Source organism: Rhipicephalus microplus, chromosome 5 (assembly GCF_043290135.1).
Source record: "Rhipicephalus microplus isolate Deutch F79 chromosome 5, USDA_Rmic, whole genome shotgun sequence".
NCBI classification, from domain to species: Eukaryota; Metazoa; Arthropoda; class Arachnida; order Ixodida; family Ixodidae; genus Rhipicephalus; species Rhipicephalus microplus.
The window spans coordinates 119,702,843-119,725,397 of record NC_134704.1 but is presented as its reverse complement, the minus strand read 5'-3'; the positions used below and the strand labels follow the sequence as shown (position 1 = coordinate 119,725,397).

General features: G+C 46.3%; 1 protein-coding gene across 1 annotated transcript; it reads right to left on the bottom strand.

The window, feature by feature from the left end:
- Positions 1-2,872: 2,872 nt before the first annotated feature.
- LOC142817552 (glutamate receptor ionotropic, kainate 3-like) lies at positions 2,873-19,976 on the bottom strand. Its single transcript, XM_075894590.1, has 3 exons — positions 19,973-19,976; positions 17,413-17,634; positions 2,873-3,156 (listed from the first exon to the last, which is right to left on the bottom strand). Exons 1-3 carry the CDS (start codon positions 19,974-19,976, stop codon positions 2,873-2,875), a joined length of 510 nt encoding a protein of 169 aa, XP_075750705.1.
- Between the last annotated feature and the right edge of the window lie 2,579 nt (positions 19,977-22,555).

Sequence of the window (22,555 nt, the reverse complement as noted above, 5' to 3'; positions counted from 1 at the left end):
CTTGAAGGATCCATCAGGGCGCCTCGCACGGTGGAGTCTCAGACTACAAGAATTTGACATCACCGTCGTCTACAAGAGCGGACGAAAGCACTCCGACGCCGACTGCTTGTCTCGCGCCCCTGTCGATCCGCCGCCCCAGGATGACCAGGACGACGACTCTTTCCTGGGACCCATAAGTACCGACGACTTCGCGGAACGCCAACGAGCTGACCCAGAGCTCAAGATCCTCATGGACTACCTGCAAGGCAAGACCGCCGACGTGCCGAAAGTATTCCGCCGAGGACTGGCTTCATTTTTCCTGCGAAACAACGTCCTCCTGAAGAAGAACTTCTCGCTGCTCCGCGCCGACCACCTCCTCGTGGTGCCTTCAGCGTTACGTCCAGAGGTTCTGGAAGCATTACACGACGACCCGACAGCCGGACATCTTGGTGTTTCCCGCACACTGTCACGAATACAAGAGAAGTACTATTGGCCTCGCCTCACTGCCGACGTCGCCCACTACGTAAAAACATGCAGAGACTGTCAGCGACGCAAGACGCCGACAACTAGGTCAGCCGGACTTCTGCAACCCGTCGAACCACCTCAGCGCCCATTCCAACAAATCGGCATGGACTTACTGGGGCCGTTCCCGACGTCAACTTCTGGCAACAAATGGATTGTCGTAGCGACTTACTACTTCACCCGCTATGCCGAAACAAGGGCCTTGCCAAGGGCACTGCCGTCGAGGTCGCCAAGTTCTTCATTGAGAACATCGTCCTCCGCCACGGAGCCCCCGAAGTCCTCATCACCGACAGAGGTACGGCCTTTACGGCTGACCTAACGCAGGTGATCTTGAGGTACAGTCAGACAAGCCACCGCCGAACCACCGCGTACTACCCACAGACGAATGGCCTCACCGAGCGTCTAAATAAGACCATCGCCGACATGCTGGCCATGTACGTGGACGTCGAGCACAAGACGTGGGACGCCATACTCCCGTATGTAACCTTCGCGTACAACACGGCCGTGCAGGAAACGACGCAGTTTGCTCCATACAAGCTCGTCTACGGACGGAGCCCAACAACGACGCTTGACGCCATGCTACCGGTCGGCACCGACGAAGAAGACCTCGACGTCGCCAGCTACCTGGATCGCGCTGAAGAAGCTCGACAGCTAGCCCGCCTGCGTATCAAGAGCCAACAGACGGTCGACAGGCGCCACTACAACCTTCGACGACACCACACCGAATACCAACCCGGCGACCTTGTCTGGGTCTGGACGCCAATACGACGACGGGGATTGTCTGAGAAGCTCCTGCGACGCTACTTTGGACCCTACAAGGTAGTCCGACGTCGTGGTGAACTTGACTATGAGGTCGTGCCCGATGGCTTAACGTCATCCCAACGACGCCGTGCATGACCCGAAGTCGTACACGTGGTGCGACTTAAACCTTATTACGCGCGCTGATTAGCTGTGACGCATTGTTAATGTAATTTATTGCATGTACTCTCTCTTATGTTCTGTCTTTAGCATCGGGACGATGCTTTTTCAGAAGGGGGTAGTGACACGTGCGGTTCTTTTGGTTTACGAAGAAAGCCGCTATCACTTTCTGTTAAGCGCAACGCAGGCCGCGTTCATCTTGTATGCCACTCTGGAACGCGTTATGACGCGTGTATAAAAGACTGACACGTGCGGTTCTTTTGGTTTACGAAGGAAGCCGCTATCACTTTCTGTTAAGCGCAACGCAGGCCGCGTTTATCTAGTATGCCACTCTGGAACGCGTTACGACGCGTGTATAAAAGCCGGCGCAGTGCGCCACTGGGGGGTCTTTTTTTTTTTTTCCGTCGGCCGACGACTGTTCACGCCGCTGTTGCGGTGAGTTGTGTTTGGCCTTTTTTGCTGGGCACAAGTTCGCCCAATAAACAGTTCGCCTGACACCGCCCTGACTCCTGCGTGCTTCCTCTCAAGTGCTGCGTGTATCACAACCTCGTGACAGTATTATACCGGTATGCATATATGGCAGCATATTTTCTCACGGTGATGTGGAAGTGTTGCGAAAAACTGAGATTTCACGGAAGCACGTGGGCAGGCTGCCAATGAGTATTCGCCAACAAAAAGAAAACGAAAACATGACAGCATATCCACGGAGTGAATGATGGAGAGTGGGGCGACGCATTCATTCGTACATTCGTTCTTGCTTCCGTCCGTCCATGCGTCCGTCTGTGTGACCGTCTATGAGTCCATCCGCCCGTCTGTGCGTGCGTCTGTTCGTGCGTCCGTCCTTGCGTTCGTCCATGCATCCGTTCATGCGTCCATCCATGCATCTGTCTGTGTGTGCGTTCGTCCATCTATTCTACACTCCAAGTACCACCATCGCGCATCTTTTCATCATATATTCCCCATATAGAAGCACCGCCATCCAGTGGACATTCCAAGGACTAAACGAGAGGTGGCACACGCACACTTTCTTGCGGCTTGCGCTTCCGGTCTCCTTTCCACCTTTAACCACCTCTAGTTCATGGTATGTACTAGTTCATTGCATTCATGGCACTGCAGCTTAACGCTCGCTAAACCTTTCTAAAACTAAGGAGGTTACACCCAGCGAGTATAACGTAGCAACCCTTTCTTGTCAGATAGTGCTCAATGTACATGCCAATGGCTGCTAATGGGGATCGCAGCGTGCGCGTTAACTAAAAGCCGAATGCTCCTGTCTCTCATTCCCCCTTAGCAGCCATTGGCATGTACATTGAGCACTATTTTTTATTGTTCAACAACGCACAGAAGAAATCTCTCAGCGGTACCATCTTGGAGGTCAAAACGTTATGCTTGTTACACACTACCACGGCTACGAGGGACGAACGAGTGCCGCTATAAGGCGCTTCGCCCCTAAAAGCTATGCGACTCTGCACTCACCCTCTGGCTTTTCGTAGACAATCGTGAAACTCTTCCAACGTTGAGCTTTCACCAAATCTTGGAGTGCCTTATCCAACTCGCTGTGAGGAGGTGCCATGCTAACAGACACCGACGCCGCGTTGACCCCGGCATTGGGCTGAAACTCCTGAGACAAGAAGATGTGTGGCACACGCTGTCTAGCGCACGCGCTGCCGACCAGCGACGCCGCTTCTGGCTTCCGTGGTCCCAGCACTGCGACAACACCTTTCTCCAGGAGTCTGCATACTGCCCCGAGACAACAAAATAAACATAATTGGCAGCATGCAATTGTCGTATGAGACATTCCTAAACTCAGGTTAACATGTCATACACTGGACTATAGAGACGTTGACGAGTGTAGTCTTACGAGATCGTTCCCCTAACCACGCTGAGCTGGAATTAGACGGCTCAATGTGATTAAGCTTCAAAGGAATGCCGGTTTAGCTTGCATTCATCTAAAGCGCAGTCTTGAACAAATTGTCTCATTGTGAGTTGTTCGCCATTAGAGGCCCACCAAAACAATTCTACATCAAATTTCGCGCTAGTCCCGACCAAACCACGTTAATTCTTTACAAAATATAGCGTCACATCCACTGTATTTCTTGTTCCACCGGAAGGGTTCGCTCTTCAAACATATGATGCTAAGCTACATCAGCAGCTCATGAGCCGCCATTTGTATGGTCTTCTTTGGAAGCTTCTCCACCAGTAACATTTACCTTCTATATTGCTCTGTATTGCAACGTGTCAAACATTTTAACATGGCAATGTTCGTGATTCATTCGAACGCAACAAAGAACAAATTACCAGAATGTATGTATCTGTGTGTGTATTTCTGGAATCACTAATTCAAGTGGCGAACTATGAGGGAACCATATTCTCAGAAAAAAAACTGTTTTTCCCCACTGAAATTTTGACCACATTTTGACAGTATTTCATGTAATTGAACCAGAAGCCAAGAATATTCTTTCAAAGTGTAAATATACTTTAATAAGGGGCGTCGGTGGCTGCAAGGTGTGCAACTTGTATTTTCTTAAAATTATTTCTGCCTCGGCAAGCTGCTGCAAAATTTGGGAAGTTCATCAGCACAATAGAAGGTGCGAAAAAAACAAGAGCAACAGGAGTTATTGCAGTAGTTCTTTCATCTCGTTGTTTGTTCTGGTGAAGTTCGCAGAAGCGCAGTTGTAGTAAATATAGCCATCTTAACAAAATATATCAGCATCGTCACGAATGGCGTAACCATAATAAAGCTGCTTTATGATGCCGCAGTAAACACTGTTGCAAATTTTCAGAAGGTAACCGCGAAATACTGGCAGTGGCAGTAAAACCAACATTACGATTACACGGCCTCTTTTTTTGCAAGACTTACGAGAATAAACCGGAGAGAAATTGAAGTGCCGATGCCCTTTCGTGGATCAGGTCTATATTACTGGGCCTAGCTTACACGTATCGCATTTGCCAGCGCCGATGTGAGCATTGGTCATTAAAGTGCAATTTACTTCCCATAGACGTTGCCCCTTTTTATATTCTCTTCAATTTACCGTCGTCAGGCGCACACCACGGCACTGGGACCAGCTGTGTAAACCGTAGAAATTGCGACGCAAGAGAAAGAGTGATTGCTTTTATAGCGATATTTGCGCAGTTATGACAGGTACGGAAAAAAAAACACATTTAATAAAGCTGACTTTTACAAGTTCCAGCAATCCACACTTTTTTTACACAAAAAAACTGTTTGCCAGGGTCCACCAATACCCCAGTGACATATTTCCGTCATGGACACAAGGCCGGCCGGAAAATAGACACATTATCTTATGAAAAGATATTGCAGATCCCATGTACAGTGGGAATCGATGATATGCGAAAGACAAATGGGAAAGGTTGATATGTCACTTTAAAATCAGCACAATGTAACGAGGTGGACGTAAACTATGCCATTCATGACTTTCATGTCATGTTTATCATCTTTGCAGCTGGCATTTTTTTCGTCATCCATTTCACGTCACGTAATGCCATGTTTGGCATATGTGAAGCGAGCGAAATGACCGCTAGCGTGCTAAGAGTGTATCATGTAGCCAAACATGATACGCATGTCATGGTTATCTTGTTTGGCCATGTCATTTATTGTCATAGTCTATTCAGGTCACGTAATACTACATGTGAAGGTAGCCGAATGGCCGCCAGCGCATCATGAGCGTGGTATGTAGTCAAGCTTTTTGTTGACAAGCATGTCAAGATTACCATCTTTGCACCATTTTTATGCCTTCCACATCCATCCACTTCCCGCAATACCAAATTTAGCTTATGTGGGGCCAGAAAAGGGACCGCCAGCGCATCATGAGCGTGGCATGTAGTCATGTTCTTACATTACACGCATGTCAGAATTATCATGTTTGCGCCAGTTATATTACTTTATCTTCCATTTACGTGACGTAATATCAAATTTGGTGCGTGTTAAGATAGCGAAACTACCGCGAGCGCATCATGAGCGTGGCCTTTAGTCATGTTCTTACATGACATGCATGTTATGTATATCATTTTTGCACCAGTCATATTTCTTTATCATTCATTCACGTCACGTATTACCAAAGTTAATGTATGTGAAGCTAGGAAAACGGCCACTTATGCATCATGAGCTTGATATCTGGTCATGTACTTCATTCACACATGTCATGATTATCATTCTTGCAGCAGTTTTATACCTTCGCCACTCATTCACTTTCCGCAAGACCAAAATTTGGTGTATGTGAAGCCAGCGAAAGGACCACGAGCCCATCATCAGCATCGCATGTAGTCTTGTTCTTACATGACCCGCATGTCATGATTTCAGGTTTAAGGCCTGCCACTTGTGTTCGCCATGCAGTCATGTCATGCTCTACCAGCTTTGCAATATGTCTTGCGAATGGAAGCACCACAGGAGCAGCAAGATCATGACATGTAAATCATGACATTCCTGAAAAACATGTCCTGACTTCAATGTCATGACTAGTCACTTATGCACTTCGTATCGTCATGTTATGTTATACCAATTTTTTTTTAAGATCTCATCATCCAAACGGCCAGAAATGCTAAATGTCGTAGGCTTTAGATAGATAGATAGATAGATAGATAGATAGATAGATAGATAGATAGATAGATAGATAGATAGATAGATAGATAGATAGATAGATAGATAGATAGATATATAGATAGATAGATAGATAGATAGATAGATAGATAGATAGATAGATAGATAGATAGATAGATAGATAGATAGATAGATAGATAGATAGATAGATAGATAGATAGATAGATAGATAGATAGATAGATAGATAGATAGATAGATAGATAGATAGATAGATAGATAGATAGATAGATAGATAGATAGATAGATAGATAGATAGATAGATAGATAGATAGATAGATAGATAGATAGATAGATAGATAGATAGATAGATAGATAGATAGATAGATAGATAGATAGATAGATAGATAGATAGATAGATAGATAGTGGATGGATGGATGGATAGTGGATGGATGGATGGATGGATGTGGTCAAACCCGCCGAAGTTCGCCAAGAAATGCTTCGCATTTAAAACAAACTTTCACCAATGTCAGTTGAACACACCACCTCGCAATCCGTGACAATGTATGTCCAGTACGCTTTACACTGGACCGTGGTCGCAAACCTGTATTTTGTGTTTCACTGCTTTCTCTCGGATTGCTCTTGGTTGGGGGCCCCACCGTGATGGTCTAGTGTCTAAGGAACTGCGCTGCTGACCTGCAGTTTGCGGAATTGAATCCCGGCTGCGGCGGCTGCGATTTCTATGGTGGCAAAATCGCTGTAGACCCGTGTGCTCAGATTTGGGTGCGTTTTAAATAACCCCAGGTGGTCGAAATTTTCGAAGCCATCCGCTATACTGTTTGCCATATTCATATGGTGGCTTTGGAACGTTAAACCACGCATATTTTTGCGTACATGCACGAAGACAAAGAAGCGTATATGCTGAACGCACTTGTCGCCCAGAGCGAGAAAGGAAGAAGAGGATCAGGAGGATCTTTAACCAGTCGGCCACTTCTGAGCTGCCCCTCACGACCTAATACACGGCCCTTTTCAACGTCTACCAGTCTCTTTCAAACGTAACAGCGTGGTGGGGGTGCTGGGTAAGCGCTTCAACTACGGAACGATCACTGCCACAGCTTCGACGAAGCCGTCGACTTGCCGGTCCCCCACTATCTGCCGTGAGTGACTTCGACATGCCCGAAGAAGCAGGCGTTTCCAGGACGGCCCCATCTGGCCCGCTTCCATACTACCGCGTTCCACCACCCTTCGGAGGAAAAGCCGAAGAAGATGTCGACGCCTGGCTCACCAAGTACAAACGTGTGGGCAAGTCCAACGGTTGGGATGCAGCCGCTATGCTAGCCAACATAGTGTTCTCCCTGACCGACATCGCACTGGTATGGTACGAGGACCACGAGGACGCACTCACGACGTAGGATCTTCTTGTTCAAGAGCTTAGGGCGTGTTTTGGCTACTCGGTTGCTAAAAAGAAGCGGGCTGAGCAAACACTATCGCAGCGGGCACAGCTACCAAGTGAGACATGCACCACTTACACAGAAGAAGTGTTAAGGCTGTGCAAGGTTGTCTGTGCTACCATGTCGGAAGAAGACAAAGTTGGGCATCTGCTCAACGGGATTGCTGTGGACGTGTATAATCTTCTAATTGGAAAAGAAAGCCTCGGTTCCGTGTCCGACGTCATTCAGTATTGCCGAACGTTCGAAACGCTCAAAAGGCGTCGAATCGCGCTCAAGTTTGGTCGGCTGGCTAACTTTACAACTGTTGCCAGTGTAGACACGAATCCTGGCCTCGACCTTTTTTCTACCATTCGACAGATTGTTCGTGAGGAACTGTCCCACCGAGAAATGTCGTGTTCGACAGCTGACCATCGCGAGTTGTGTCTGCCACGGGAGGCTATGGATGTGCCTTCTTTTACCCCATGGCAACCGACGATGAGCGCGGCAACTGTGGAGTACAGCCCAGCCCCACAGTCAAGGACGACAACCAGATTTCCCGCGTCGCGGTATGACCGACGCTCTCAGCGCATGCTTCCTCGACACCCGACGTCTCGGTACGACGCACCCGACCAGTCCATCCGTCACACAAGAGCTAATGATGACGCTCTATTCATCGACGAGCGACCGACGTTTCAACCTCGGCCGGTGTGCCATTCCTGCGGTGTGCCAGGGCACATATCGCGATTTTGCAACCGTCGGGTGACTCCTAGGTATCACCAACCATCCGACTCTTCACGACCCTTCGAAGAGCCTCATGGTGTCCGGCGGCCGGCCCACATACCACCTGATGACAACTATTGGCCAAGCAACTTCCGCAACCACTCCCCGGCATCTGACAGTAGTTTAACGCCCCCACCACGACCTCGTGCTCATCGTTCTCCTTCATCGCTGCGTCGCAAAGCGCCCTCTTCGCCACCGGAAAACTAGCCAGCGCGGCCAATGGGAGTGAGGTCGCTGGAAACGTGCTACTGAGAGAACTACCTCCTGTGTGTAGGTTTAAAGACAAAGTGCGTGTTTTGGTGGATCATGTGCCTGCGATGGCCTTGGTGGACACAGGTGCAACGATTTCCGTGATGAATGCTTCCTTTAGAGATGTGTTAGGACGGCAAGTTGCTTTTACCTGGGATTAAACTTCGATGTTCTGTGGAGTGAGTAGAGAGCCATTGCGCCCTATTGGTGTGTGTAGTGCTCAGGTATTTTTGGGAGGCCTTATGATAACGGCAGAGTTTGCGATTATTCCTCGGTCGACACATGATGTCAATCTCGGCATGGACTTCTTGCGAGAATGTGGTGCCACTGTAGACTGTCGCACGGGGAAAGTCTTTGTGAGTGGCCAGATACCTTCAGAATTTCTGGAAACTCCAGCGAATGACCAAAGTACGCTGTGTGTCTGTGGCGATACGTTCATACCTGCGTTGTCTACCGTACGTGTTTCTGTTGTTTGTCATGGCGCGGATTCTGACAGCTTCGATGCGAGCGTAGAACCAATGCACATAAACTGCGTGAAGAAGAATGTGTTGGTTCCCCATTGTGTGGTGTCGATTGATGGCGGACGCACTGGCCCATTGACTGTAAACTGTTCTTCTGAGCCCGTGACATTACCCAATGGTTTGAAATTAGCTTCTGTCAGCAAAGAACACGTGACCTTATCAGTGGTCGAGCTCACAGACGTGGCGGAAGAACGTGACGGAACTGGTTGTCACAATTTGGACGGGGCGCTTATGGCAACAATAAATAAGTCGCTTAGCTCAAGCGAGCGCCGAACTTTAATGAATGTGTTGTTGAAGCACGTTTCGGTATTTGAATTTGCGCAGAAGGGCAAAGTAATCCCTATCCCCGAGTCTCGAACGCGCCATACCATCAACACTGGCGCGGCAAGTCCGATTCGCCAAAACCCGTATCGTGTTTCCCCGTCAGAAAGACAAATTATCAACGACGAAGTGCATGAAATGATGCAAAAAGGAGTGGTACAAGAGTCAGCCAATCCGTGGGCAGCACCGGTAATATTTGTTAAGAAGAAAGATGGATCTTGGAGATTTTGCGTCGACTATCGCCGACTGAATGCCGTGACTAAAAAGGGCGTATACCCGCTGCCTCGTATAGAGGACGCAATAGACTGCTTACATTCGGCCTCTTATTTTTCCTCCGTATACTTACGATCCGGTTATTGTCAAATTCTGATGCACCCAGAGGACAAGGAAAAGACTGCCTTTGTAACCCCCGAAGGGCTCTTTGAATTCAACGTGATGCCATTTGGACTCTGCAATGCACCGCAAACGTTCGAGTGGTTTATGGACACCATTCTGCGTCGCTTGAAGTGGAACATCTGCATGTGCTACCTCGACGACGTCGTCATCTTTGGCCGCACGTTCAGTGAACACAACTCTCGTCTGGATACTGTTTTGAACTGCATCCGAAACGCTGGCCTAATTTTAAACTCAAATGCCACTTCGGGGACCACCAGACGCTTGTGCTCGGGCATCTCGTTGACAAGGATGGCATCCGCTCTGACCCCCAAAAGACAGCAGCAGTTGAGGCGTTCAATACGCCACGTTCCGTCAAAGAGCTTTGTAGTTTTCTGGGGCTTTGTTCGTACTTCCGCCGTTCATTCCGAAGTTTGCCGAGGTTGCGTATCCTCTCACATGCCTCTTACGAATGGACAATTCCTTTGAATGGACTCCGGAGTGCGACTCTTCATTCCGTCAATTGAAGTTTTTGCTGACGTCACGACCCGTCCTTCGGCAGTTCAGTCCTTCTGCCCCGACAGAGCTTCATACGGATGCTAGCGGCATAGGCATTGGAGCCGTCCTAGTACAACATTACGGCGACCGCGAACACGTCATCCCATACGCAAGTCGTTCCTAAGCAGGCCGGAACAAAACTACACTGTTACGGAACAAGAATGCCTGGCGGTATTATTTGCAATGCAGCAGTTTAGGTCTTACCTGTACGGACGCCCATTCACAGTCGTAACCGACCACCACTCGTTGTGTTGGCTTGTCAACCTTCGTGACCCTTGTGGCCGCCTTGCGCGCTGGGCACTCCGGCTACAAGAATACAGTTTTACCGTCGCTTACAAGAGTGGTCGTCGACATGCTGACGCGGACGGTCTTTCACGTATGCCACTTAGCACAACAGACTGTGAATCCGATGACCTTGACCAGCTTGTAGCGTCTGTGTCGCCTACGTTCCCGGACTATCCCAGTTTCAGAGCGGAACAGCGGAAGGACGCTAAACTAGCACCACTATTCGCCGCTGCATCCGCTTTCACTAGTGCACGCCGTTTCAGTATGCGTGATGGACTGTTGTTCAAAAGGAACATCTCCAGCAGTGGCGCGCGTTTTCTTCTGGTGGTCCCGGAGAGCCTGCGAACAGTTATTAAGAGTGTCATGCACGACAACCCTACATCTGGGCATTTAAATTTGTCGGGGACGCTTCACCGGACTAAAGAGCGCTTTTATTGGCCTGGTATGCAGAAGTCTGTTGAGAGTTATGTGGCAAGCTGCATGCAATGTCAGCGTCACAAACGTCCATCACCTGGTCTAACTGGTCTTCTACAGCCGATGCCTACTCCAAGCGCACCTTTCGAACAAGTGGGCATTGACTTTCTAGGCCCCTTCCCAAAATCGGCTAAGGGCAACCGATGGATAATTGTTGTCGTCGACTACCACGCACGCTACTGCGACACGGTGGCCGTCCCCTCCGCAACTGCCAGTGAAGTCTCGTCGTTTTTGTTACAGTACGTCATCCTCCGACATGACCCTCCTCGCCTGATTATCAGTGATCGTGGACAACAATTCACAGCGGATGTCGTGGAGGAGCTACTCCGTTTATGTGAATCCCGCCTGCGTCACTCGACACCGTACCACCCCCAAACTAATGGGCTGACGGAGCGCACCAACCGCACCATTATCAACATGTTGTCTTTGTATGTCTCATGCGAATACAAGAACTGGGATGACGTACTCCCGTTCATTACTTACGCGTTCAACACCGCGAAGCATGAGACTACACGCTATAGCCCTTTCTTTTTGCTTTATGCACGTTCGCCCCGGCACACAATCGACACAATATTGCCTTTCTGTGACCACGACAACGTCACTGTCGCCGAGACTCCCTGCTTCGCCAAAGAGGCTCGTCGCATAGCTCAACTACGCACATTGGCATCGCAAGACAAAGCGAAGGCACGCTATGACATTCACCATCGACCAGTTATTTATCACCGTGGTGATCTGGTATGGCTGTGGACTTCGATGCGCAAGCGCGGGTTATGCCAAAAGTTTTTGGCCACTTACGATGGACCTTTTGTCATTGTCGACAGACTTACAGAGGTCAACTATGTAATAGCTCGTCTCACGGTAAGTGGTCGACGAGCTGCCAAAACTCAAGTGGTTCATGTTACCTGCCTGAAACTGTACACGCCGCGACAACTCGACTGACTCGTCCGGCGGCATTCGTCTGCGCATAGGGGAATGTTGCGTACATGCACGAAGACAAAGAAGCATATACGCTGTACGCACTTGTCGCCCAGAGCGAGAGAGGAAGAAGAGGATCAGGAGGATCTTCAACCAGTCGGCCGCTTCTGAGCTGCCCCTCACGACATAATACACGGCCCTTTTCAACGTCTACCAGTCTCTTTCAAACGTAACAGTATCAATCAAGCAATCAATCATCACCGCTCTTAGTCACAGGCTGTTGTCGACCTCTAGAAGCAATAACGTGAACTGGTTCATCATGGCTGGAGCTTCCTAGCTCATGCAACGCGGCGAATCTAGGCATCGTTCCCGTACGGCATTTTGCCAGTCGGGGAACTGCAATATTTTCCAATGCGTTAAGGAACCACGACGTGGTGACTTTAGAGCAATCGTTGGCCTCGTTTTCACAGAAGTGGTTGAGCATTTTTTCGTATTTTTTCAGCAAAAAGGTGACAGAATAATTGCAAAAAATTGTAACGCCACGCGCACAATGGCAACAAGGTCGAAACTTCAAGGGTGCTCCTCTTCTCGGAGGTCCTTAAGTGCTCCGAGACACGAGCATGCGCAGTGGTGCTGCAGATGGCGCCGCCTTCGCCAAAACGTGACATCATGGGAGTAAAAAATACTCCGCTATAAAAAAAGATGCTTGCACTTTTCGTGTAGACTATTTTAAGTGTCGGTTAGCTTCAAGGGGAAATAAATACAACGAGTGAACAGACAAACGCTATGCTGCTAACATCGACTATACCTACCCGCAGGCGCCTTTGCGCTTAGCGCACTCTTTGAAAGACAGCGTTCTCAGGTGGCGCAGCCTGTTTAATCAGTATACCAATCTTTCCTTCTCTGCTCCAAGAGCCAGAGCAAAACTTTTTTCGCAAGTTGGCACGACTCTTTCAGTATCCTTCGTAGTTCCGAGGATCTTGATGCAGAGGTGTTCAGAACTACCACAAACCGATGCAAAAAGACACTGGCGATAAACACTGGTGTAGTGGAAGCGTGCTATATTCTTCATTTCATCACTACATACTTTAAATGGGAAGTAGCTCTGGGTCGAGCTCCATCCGGTGTGCTGCATGACCACCCCACTTGCACATGTGCGTCCCTCCTTTTTTCTGCTGTCCATGTTCCGCCTCACAATGCCAATGCACGGGAACATCTGCTAACCAACGCTCACTGCCTTGTCTTCTTTTCTTGGCATGCCTCGCCGCGGCAATTACACGTCCATGCGCCTCTGTGTCCTTCCCTCCCCTTCTATATCTCCACTACGCTCTCTCCTCTCTCGCAACGCAATGCCGACGCAGGCAGCGTCTGCTAGCGAGTTTCTTGATTGAAAAACTTGACTGTTCGTGCTCCACAACAGTTCACGCAATGCCCGTATATATAGGCACTTCATCTTGACCCTCAATGTACGGTGATAAATTTCTCCTGTACTTTGCTGAACAATAAAAATTTGCAGCATGCGAGTCGAAAATAGCGGACAGCGGGTCTCTGTGACCAATCCGAGTCTTCTGTCTCTTGTAGCACATTGTCAGTGATTGGAATGTTTCAGTTGGAAACACTGGTCCATCACTGTGTTTTTTACGCTTCCATAGGTTACTCTCCTGCGCGACGCCACAATGAGCGCCCGCGTCAACGTCGCCACCAGTGTAATTCCGCTGGTTTGTATCTACACATGGCTCTATTTAGCGGGAGATCATGTAATCTTTTTTCTTTCATGTAACACTTGCCGGAAACAGCCCATAGGCACTCATACAGTCTCAGGTGTACGTTCTTCCCTGCACTGTTTTTTTTCTTTCCAGGGACCTAATAATGTTTGTAAACAGCGCTTGGCGCCGGCGACATATACTAAGCAGCTTGTAACATCGTGCTACAAACGCCTCAGAATGTCGCTAAGCTGCAAAGCTGGATCCGAGTTCAGAGGCAGCTTTGAAGCTGCTGTGTCATGCAGTAGTCTAGCGATCATGGCGAGCATCGAGCTGGGCGGAGCCTACGGTCCAGGCGTCACTACAAATGCCTCAATATGTCGATGGTTCCTACAGCTGTTTACGAACGTAGAATCGGTTTCCATGAGGGACCCACTTGAATCTCTAAAAATGAAGTCGCAGAATCAGCCCGGTGCTCAGTAATCCCTATGAAGGGGGAAGTGTGTCAATAAAGCAGGGGCGATATTTTGTAAGCGTTCTGTCGGGTGCGGTATGAAACAAGGGATGAAAGGCAAACACACGGAATTCATCGAGGCGATTCGGACGGTCAAGGCTTGAAAATTGCCACAGAATGTGCATAGAATGGGTCGAGGCCCCGTTTTATCACTAGTACGAATAAGAAACGGTCTCTTGGATCACGTGAATTTCATATGAACGTAAATGCTTTAACGCAGATAATCAATTTAGTCATGTTTTGAGCCTGGTTTACTCCAATCTCGTCATACCCATGTCTAAAATCACCGAACGACTCACCAAATTTTGACAGAAACGTGCACTCAAAACATCACTACAAATAAATTCTTGAGGCCATCCCGCTCTGTAATCTCAAACTTTGAAAGAAATGCCTGTCAATATTCATGTTGCGCTGAATAATTTGTATATGTCTTCATGCATTGAAAGCATTTCTGCATTCTTTCAGCTTGACTATTGGCTGTTTGCTCTCTCGCGTCAATTTGTTTGATCTCTCTCACGTTCTACATCGAACGCTCACCAAACAGCACCCCAGGGAAGTGTTCTTTTGCTGCCCTGAGAAGTGTAAACAAAGGACCAATTGCTTCATGGTCGACCTATAGGCCCGATAGTACAGTGTTGCTTACAGGGACAATAAAGTCAAATAACAATATTTGTCAGAGTGAAAGCACAATGTATGACAACATCAAAAAAGACAATATTATCAACAGCAGTGCCCTACTCACCAAGAAATTAGGTAAATTCACAAGAACACAAGTGCCGCTGCACGACATTTTCAAAAGGATCCCGATCACATCAGATGGCCCGCCTACAATTAATCACTAGTTATTGATTTAAATGAACTAAATAAAAAACCTCCTGTGCATCAAATAATGCAATAAAATGCTGCTTTTTCATTTATGTTTGATTCATGAAAAAAAAGAACCACCGGACGTTACTATGGGAAATGGTGCGAGTGGTTCAAAAATTCAATTTTCGCGTGGTTACACGAGACAGGTCGTGCCATCTAGCGGGGCGCAGTTAAAAAAAGCGTCTGCAATCTCAAAGTCAATGGCGGGAAATTGATCAATGGCAGATTTTTCTGCTGTGGATCCCACTGCTTTCGGTCTGCTGCCACTAGCGCAGGCAAACCAAGCGATGTTGTGCACGGCAACAGTGACGTGAGAAGGTCTGGCCTTTCGTTTCTTCAGGCGGGTGATTTGAAATGCGCCAACTCAATGCGGAGCTCTAAAATGAGATTTTATTTCAAAATAGGCCTTTTCTTGGCACAAAAATAACACTACGAGGTTTCCGGACCACCATTTCGACAATCAGCGTTCACTTATTGCCTTCAGTGCCCCTTTACGTTTAAGCTCCCCGAAAGAGTGGATGGCTATATACAATAGACATGTTTAGATTGATTCGACTGGCTAGCAGCTTCCTTTTCATTAGTATGGAAAATTATTTGCGTACATCGTAGGAATAATTCATTTGTGAAGCTGCTTTCTAGATGATGAAGCGACGCCTCATGTCATAGACATTTTTCGCCATTTCGATTTTACGGCCCCTATTTACCATCCCAGCACCCCCACCACTTGTGAGACGACGTCAAGTATGACAAAACGATTATTGTAGTTACAGCAAAGGCGAGTGAGCTGAAAACCGAACACATGGCGAGAAACACGATGATGGTGATTACAAATGTTAGTAAGCCCAAGGGAAGATGGTGAACTACACTGTAAACGCTTACGCTGGTTTCATTTATATAGAAATTATAAATACACGAGAAACTTTATGCGTCAATACAGAGAAAATTTTGAACATGCAGTGAGATATACCCCTATTTTTGTACTGAGAACATTTAGAGCACCTCTAAACAGCCTCTGAAAAAATATTAAACCATATTCTTATTATATCCTATAGTTGCCCTTTTGCGCGGCACGGTTCGCGACCTTTGCAGTTTGATCACGTGATGTTAGAGCGAAATGAGCACTCGATTGTTCAATATAGGAAATGTATCTGCTGTGAATTGTTTCATACAATGCTTTACAAAGAAGTCACATGCTAGTTCTTCCTTGTACTGCATGAACGTAGCACGCGATGAACTGATTTCACTTCGTGTTCTGCGTTTGCGATTGCGCAAGCACAGGTAGCAGCGCGTGGTTGAAGTGCGTGAAATCAGAACTTCTTAAACATTAGTGCTGACACATTCCTCGTGTTTTATAAGAAACACGTGGCGAGGAGAGGTGGTGGTCGTAGGAAGGAAAGTAAAAGCGAGAAATGCACAACTGTTTCGCCCTGGAACTCGTGATGGTTAAAGAGCCCTTCAACCATCACTCTAAACATAATTTAACATGTTTAAAATGGAAGTTCCTATATCATGCAACTTCAACCAACACCCCTCAAAATGTTACGTCATTCTATGGACGTATATAGCGATGAAGTAAAAATAAATTTTATTTTTTTTTTACTTTCATTGATAATGCATCACCCTATGTCCCACGGCTCCCAAGTGCACTTGAATTTTTCGCTTTTTTCCTGACTTAGTCAAACTAACTTTGCTCATCATTGCAATGAACGAATATTTGCCCGCTACACCGCTAATGACGCCAGGTGATTAAATTTTATAAAAATACTAATTGTGTGCCACGGAGTTCCGAGTGTTCTATGCGAGTAGGCTGAGATATCAAACTCAAAGTATTTCTTCCTAAATAATTTTTGACGAACAAATGAAGTAATATTTGCATCAGGCCTTCCTTTTACGCACTAGAAGCGTAACTACAGTTCTAAATACATAGGTTTTTAATGACATTGCAAGCACAGCCGAGAAGCTCACAAAAGTGCTTATCTATGCGAAAGTTTACGGTAATTGCAGTGTATTTTCTTTCACAGGCAGATTTATTATAGACAAACATATACGTTTCTCTTGTCTAAATTTTAACTAAAAGCAACAGGTATGCCAGTAATAGCAACGCAATGAATTGTATATTCAAATGGTAAGCCTTACGACGCTCTTTGCATAAGAAATACCATAAGAGTGCAGTTAGCAGTGCATAAATGGACGCGCACAATCGATGCATCCCGTGGCGAGCAGATATTGTCGTGCAGACATGAGCTCTGCGTACATAGCTAATATTTATTCCGTCATTGTGAAATGTATCTGCACGTAGACAACGTATATGTGACCGTGCTTTCACTTCCTTCATCGTTCTTGGTTCATTCGACACGCCTCTTTCGAAATTTAACCACCAATGAATGTTAAAAGTAGTGGCAGGCTATTTAGCCGCTTATTGCGGTAAATTTAGTGATGCTATGGGCATTCACCTTTCTTTGCCGATTGGAAGATGTCCTCCGGATCGAGTCTCTCAATGGCCAGGCTGAGGTGTGGTGCTCTGCTAGAAGAGTCGGCCAACTCGTGGGTGCTTGCGTTACCAGCCATTGACGTTGTCTTATCTCCATCGTCGCTGGCATTCAGGTTGACTCGGTCGACCATTTGCCACAGGAGCTTCTCTTCTTCAGATGAGCCAGCATGGTCGTACACGACACCTGTGCACAAAAATATCGTAATGGTTGCTGGGGATTTACGTTCAAAGATCACATTGTCATTTTCACGAACGCCGTAGCGAAGGATCTCTATGAATTTTGTCCATCTTAAATGCTTTACCACGCTTATATATTAAAGTACAAAGACCTCTACCACTCCGCTCTTATCTAAACGTGGTCGCCATTGCTGGCCTTCCATCTCAAAACATTCGCGTCAGCACTCGAACACCATAACAACAAGACAACCGAGGTGAATATAAACCGAGTAACATTGAAGTTTTTTTTACCTGAAAACAGAAACAAGGAGGCCGCCAATAGTTAGTTTAAGAACAAATGATACACATAGTTTGCTTGGAACAAAAAAAATTGGCAGCATATCCACGGAGTGAATGAAGGAGAGTGGGGCGAAGAATTTGTCCGTTCATTCGTTCTTGCTTCCGTCCGTCCATGCGTCCGTCAGTGTGACCGTCCATGCGTCCATCAGCCCGTCCGTGCGTGCGTCTGTTCGTGCGTCCGTCCCTGCGTTCGTTCATGCAGCCGCCCTTGCGTTCGTTCATGCGTCCATCTATGCATCTGTCTATGTGTCCATTCGTCCACCTATTCAACACTCCAAGTACCACCATCTCGCATCTTTTCATCATATATTCCCCGTATAGAAGCACCGCCATCCAGCGGACATTCCAAGGACTAAACGAGAGGTGGCACACGCGCACTTTCTTACAGCTTGCGCTTCGGGTCCACTTCCCACCTTTAACCACCTCGAGTTCATGGTATATACTAGTTCACTGTATTCATGGCACTGCGGCCGAACGCTCGCTAAACCTTTCGAAAACCAAGGAGGTTACGCCCAGCGAGTATGACGTAGCAAACTTTTTCAGTCAGATAGTGCTCAATGTACATGCCAATGGCTGCTAATGGGAAATGAGAGGCGGAGAATTCGGCTTTTACTTTCTTACGGCTTGCGCTTCGTATCTACTTCCCCTTTTTAACCACCTCGAGTTCATTCATGGTATATAGAAGTTCATTGTATTCATGGCACTGCGGCTCAACGCTCGCTAAACCTTTCCAATGCTAAGGAGATTACACCCAGCGAGTATAACGTAGCAACCGTTTCTTGTCAGATAGTGCTCAATGTACATGCGAATGGCTGCTAATGGTGATCGCAGCCTGCGCGTTAACTAAAAGCCGAATGCTCCTGTCTCTCATTCCCCATTAGCAGCCATTGACATGCACATTGAGCATTATTTTTTATTGTTCAACAACGCACAGAAGAAGTCTCTCACCGGCACCACCTTGGAGGTCAAAATGTTATACTTGTTACATACTACGAGGGACGAACGGGTGCCGCTATAAGGAGTTTGGCCCCTATAACTCGACTGCGTAAGATAATAAAGTAGGTCATCGCATCTTATGTAATAACAGCGCAATAGAAAACTCAAAAGAAAAATGAGACAATGTTTGTGGTGTTTTACTCGCGTCATGCATTCTCCCGTGCCCTATTTTTTTTAATGAAAGCAGAAAAGTTATTGCAATGAAAAAAAAAAATTGGCAGTCTCCACGTGCAGCGGGAATCGATGATATGCGAAGTACAAATGAGAAATGTTCGTTCATATGTCGCTTCAGCTCAGCACAACGTTACGAGGTGAAGGTAAATGATGCCATACATGACTTCCGTGTCATGATTATCATGTTTGGATTTGTCGTCTACTTTCGTCACCTATTGACGTAACGTGATAGCAAGTTTAATATATATATGTTAAACAAGCAAAACGGCTGCGAGCACGATAAGTGCGGGGTCTGATGTCATGTTCCTACATGACACGCGTGTCATGATTATCATGATTGCACCAGTTATATATTTCGTCACACATTGACGTCACGTAACACCAAATTTGGCATACGTGGAGCTAGCAAAACAGCCACGAGCGCATCATGAAGGGCCCTATATACTCCAATGTTGCTTTGACGCACTCGCACGCTGGGCAAATCGACGCTGCGTTAGCAAAACGCGAGCACTTATAGACAAATCCCACCGGACTTACGTCACGGTAATGCGGTGGCGCTGTCTTGGTAAGCAAAAGACGCTCTGCCTGCAGCAGTTACTTCTGGGTTTTCAATTGCGCATGTGGCGTTCTCCGTCAAGCAACGAGAAAAAAAAACGGTATGCCGATGAGCTGCGTGGTGGTTGGATTTGAGTCGAGTCTCAAAACTTAGTTTTGTTTGTTGGCGCACATTGCTGCCCTCGGCGCTTATGGCGTCTCACAACGTCGTTTTGTTGGCACACACCACAACCATCAGCGCTTATGGCGGAATATACGTGCGGACATCGCTCTAATTTTACCCATAATGTCGACGTCGGCCTACCTGTGTTTACAAACATGGAGTGGTTCTATAGTCTGACGCCAGGCGCGACCAGCGTCCTTCGGCGACCCCCGACGGCAACCGGCGTGAAACGCGTCATGCTGCATATTGAGCCGATGCGTTACCAAGACAATCCTGCGTCTCCCTCTTTTGGTGACGAAGGGACGCCGGACGCGCTGAAACGTGCATGCGTGAAAGCAACGCAGTGCGGCGCGCGCCTGCCAGTATATGGCAGGACCAGCGCCTGGCGTGGCAACGCTAACGTGACGCGACGAAATGAACACCGGCGAGTACGCGAACCACGTCACGTCGAAATGTATTTGTGTCTTGACTGCAGCATCTAGTCACGTTCCCACATGACACGCATCTCATGATTATCATGTTTGCACCAGTCCCATACCTTTGTCATCCATTGGCGTCACGTAATACCGAGTTTGGTGCATTTGAAGCTAGCAAAACACCCACGAGCGCATCATGAGCGTAGCATGTAGTCATGTTGATACATGAAACGCATCTCATGCTTGTCATGTTTGCACCAGTATCATACCTTTGTCATCCATTCACGTTACGTAAATACCAAATTTTGCATAAGTGAAGCTAGCTAAAAGGCCACCAGCGCATCATGGGTGTGGCATGTAGTCATCTTATTACATGACACGCATCTCATGATTATAATGTTTGCACCAGTCACATACTTTAATCATCCATCCACGTACCGTAATACCCAATTCGATGTATGTGACGCTAGTGAAACGGTCGCGAGCGCATCATGAGTGTGAAACGTAGGCATGTTGTTTCATGACATGCATGTCATTATTCTCATGTTAGGGCCATTTGTTTGTGTTCGCCATGCAATCATGTCATACCATACTAATTTTGCAATATGCTATGTGAACGAAACCACCGCAAGAGCTGCAGGACTATGAAATGTTAATCATGACATTGATGACATAGGTGCCATAATTTTCATGTTATGACAAGTCAAATATGTTCTTCAGTCATGTCATGCCATACCAATTTTGGTATGGATACCATTATCGAAACGGCAGGAGAGCTAAAAGTCGTAGGTGGCTAGATTGATAGATAGATAGATAGATAGATAGATAGATAGATAGATAGATAGATAGATAGATAGATAGATAGATAGATAGATAGATAGATAGATAGACACGCTCATTGTCGCTGAAGTTCGCTAAGAAATGCTTCGCATTTAGATTGCTAGTTGATTCTTGCAATATACATATATATATATATATATATATATATATATATATATATAAATATATATATATATATATATATATATATATATATATATATATATATATATATATATATATATATATATATATATACAAATGAAGGACAGGTTTTTGTCTTATTTGAGGTGTCAGGCTAAACTGGTACATCTGTTACGCATAATAAATACCACTGCCCACAACTCCTAGAGCGGTTTTTAATAATGAAAACGGAAGGTACTCATATCAACGCTCGCAAAATATTTAAAGTCCAGCTATTGCTGTGCTAAAGTTGTTGACACCTATCTGCTTACAGATGAAGTACCTATTCTTTAAAACAATTTAAACTTTCAGTTATTGCTTTGCGAGCTAGTTTTGATCTTCCCGTTGACTTTGTACGGTATGTCTTTTCTGGTTTTGTTGTATATACGCCTGAATTGAAGTGAATATGCCGTATATGTAAGTGTCGATATTGTGGTAATTAACTTCACGACTTCGGAAAAGCTGTTAATTGTATTAGCTTCACGGCCGTCGTGCATTTTACTGCATTGAACAAAGCTCGAGGCAAGCCACGCTGATTTCTCGTGAATGTCCTGATGTAGTGGATCAAGCAAATCCGTAAACAGGGATTTTTGTGTTCGTTCCATCGTTTCGACAATTGGGCTTGTGTTCCTCAATGTTCCTCAAGCCTTGAGGAAAATTGGCAACTTGTCGAAACATCCACACGAGCACACCAACCCTATTTACGGATTTTTCAACTATCAACCTACGTGGAAGTGAGAAACGAGGCAGACTACATAAATAGCTACTGGTATTGCACGCATTGGCATAGAAATTCAATCAAGGAGCTTCAGAGGGTTACGGCCCAAATTCTCTAACCGTACTTGACAAAGAAAAGAACAACATATCTCTCAGATTTTCGGCACAAATTGAGGATATGAAAGCCTATAAAACAGGGAACACACGAATAAACATACCAGAAAGTGGTATCCCATCGGTGCGAATTTAGCAAAATATCCATAGCAAGAAACCGTTGTTCACGCCTCAAAATTAAAAAATAACGCGATGCAAAAGCAAGAACTATTAACACCTTAATAACTCGAACGTCAAATTCTTTACTAAATAAAAAAGCTTTTGCCTACCGAAATACGAAGCTCCAAATCAAAATGGCATAGGTGACTAAAAGGAACACGTTTGGTTGCTTTTTTCACGTCTGAAAAGGTCTGAATTATGGAAATATTTTCATTAAAAGTATGCACAAGAGTATGTTTTTTCATTGAGATTTTCATCAATGCAGACCTTTAGAGATTGTGGCTTATTGGAAC

What these genes read in the sequence shown, in the direction of transcription:
- LOC142817552 (XM_075894590.1), bottom strand. An exon ending in CTTCCAATCGGCAAAGAAAG is followed by an intron (nt 3,157 to 17,412) that starts GTGAATGCCCAT and finishes GTCTCGGGGCAG; the next exon opens with TATGCAGACTCCTGGAGAAA.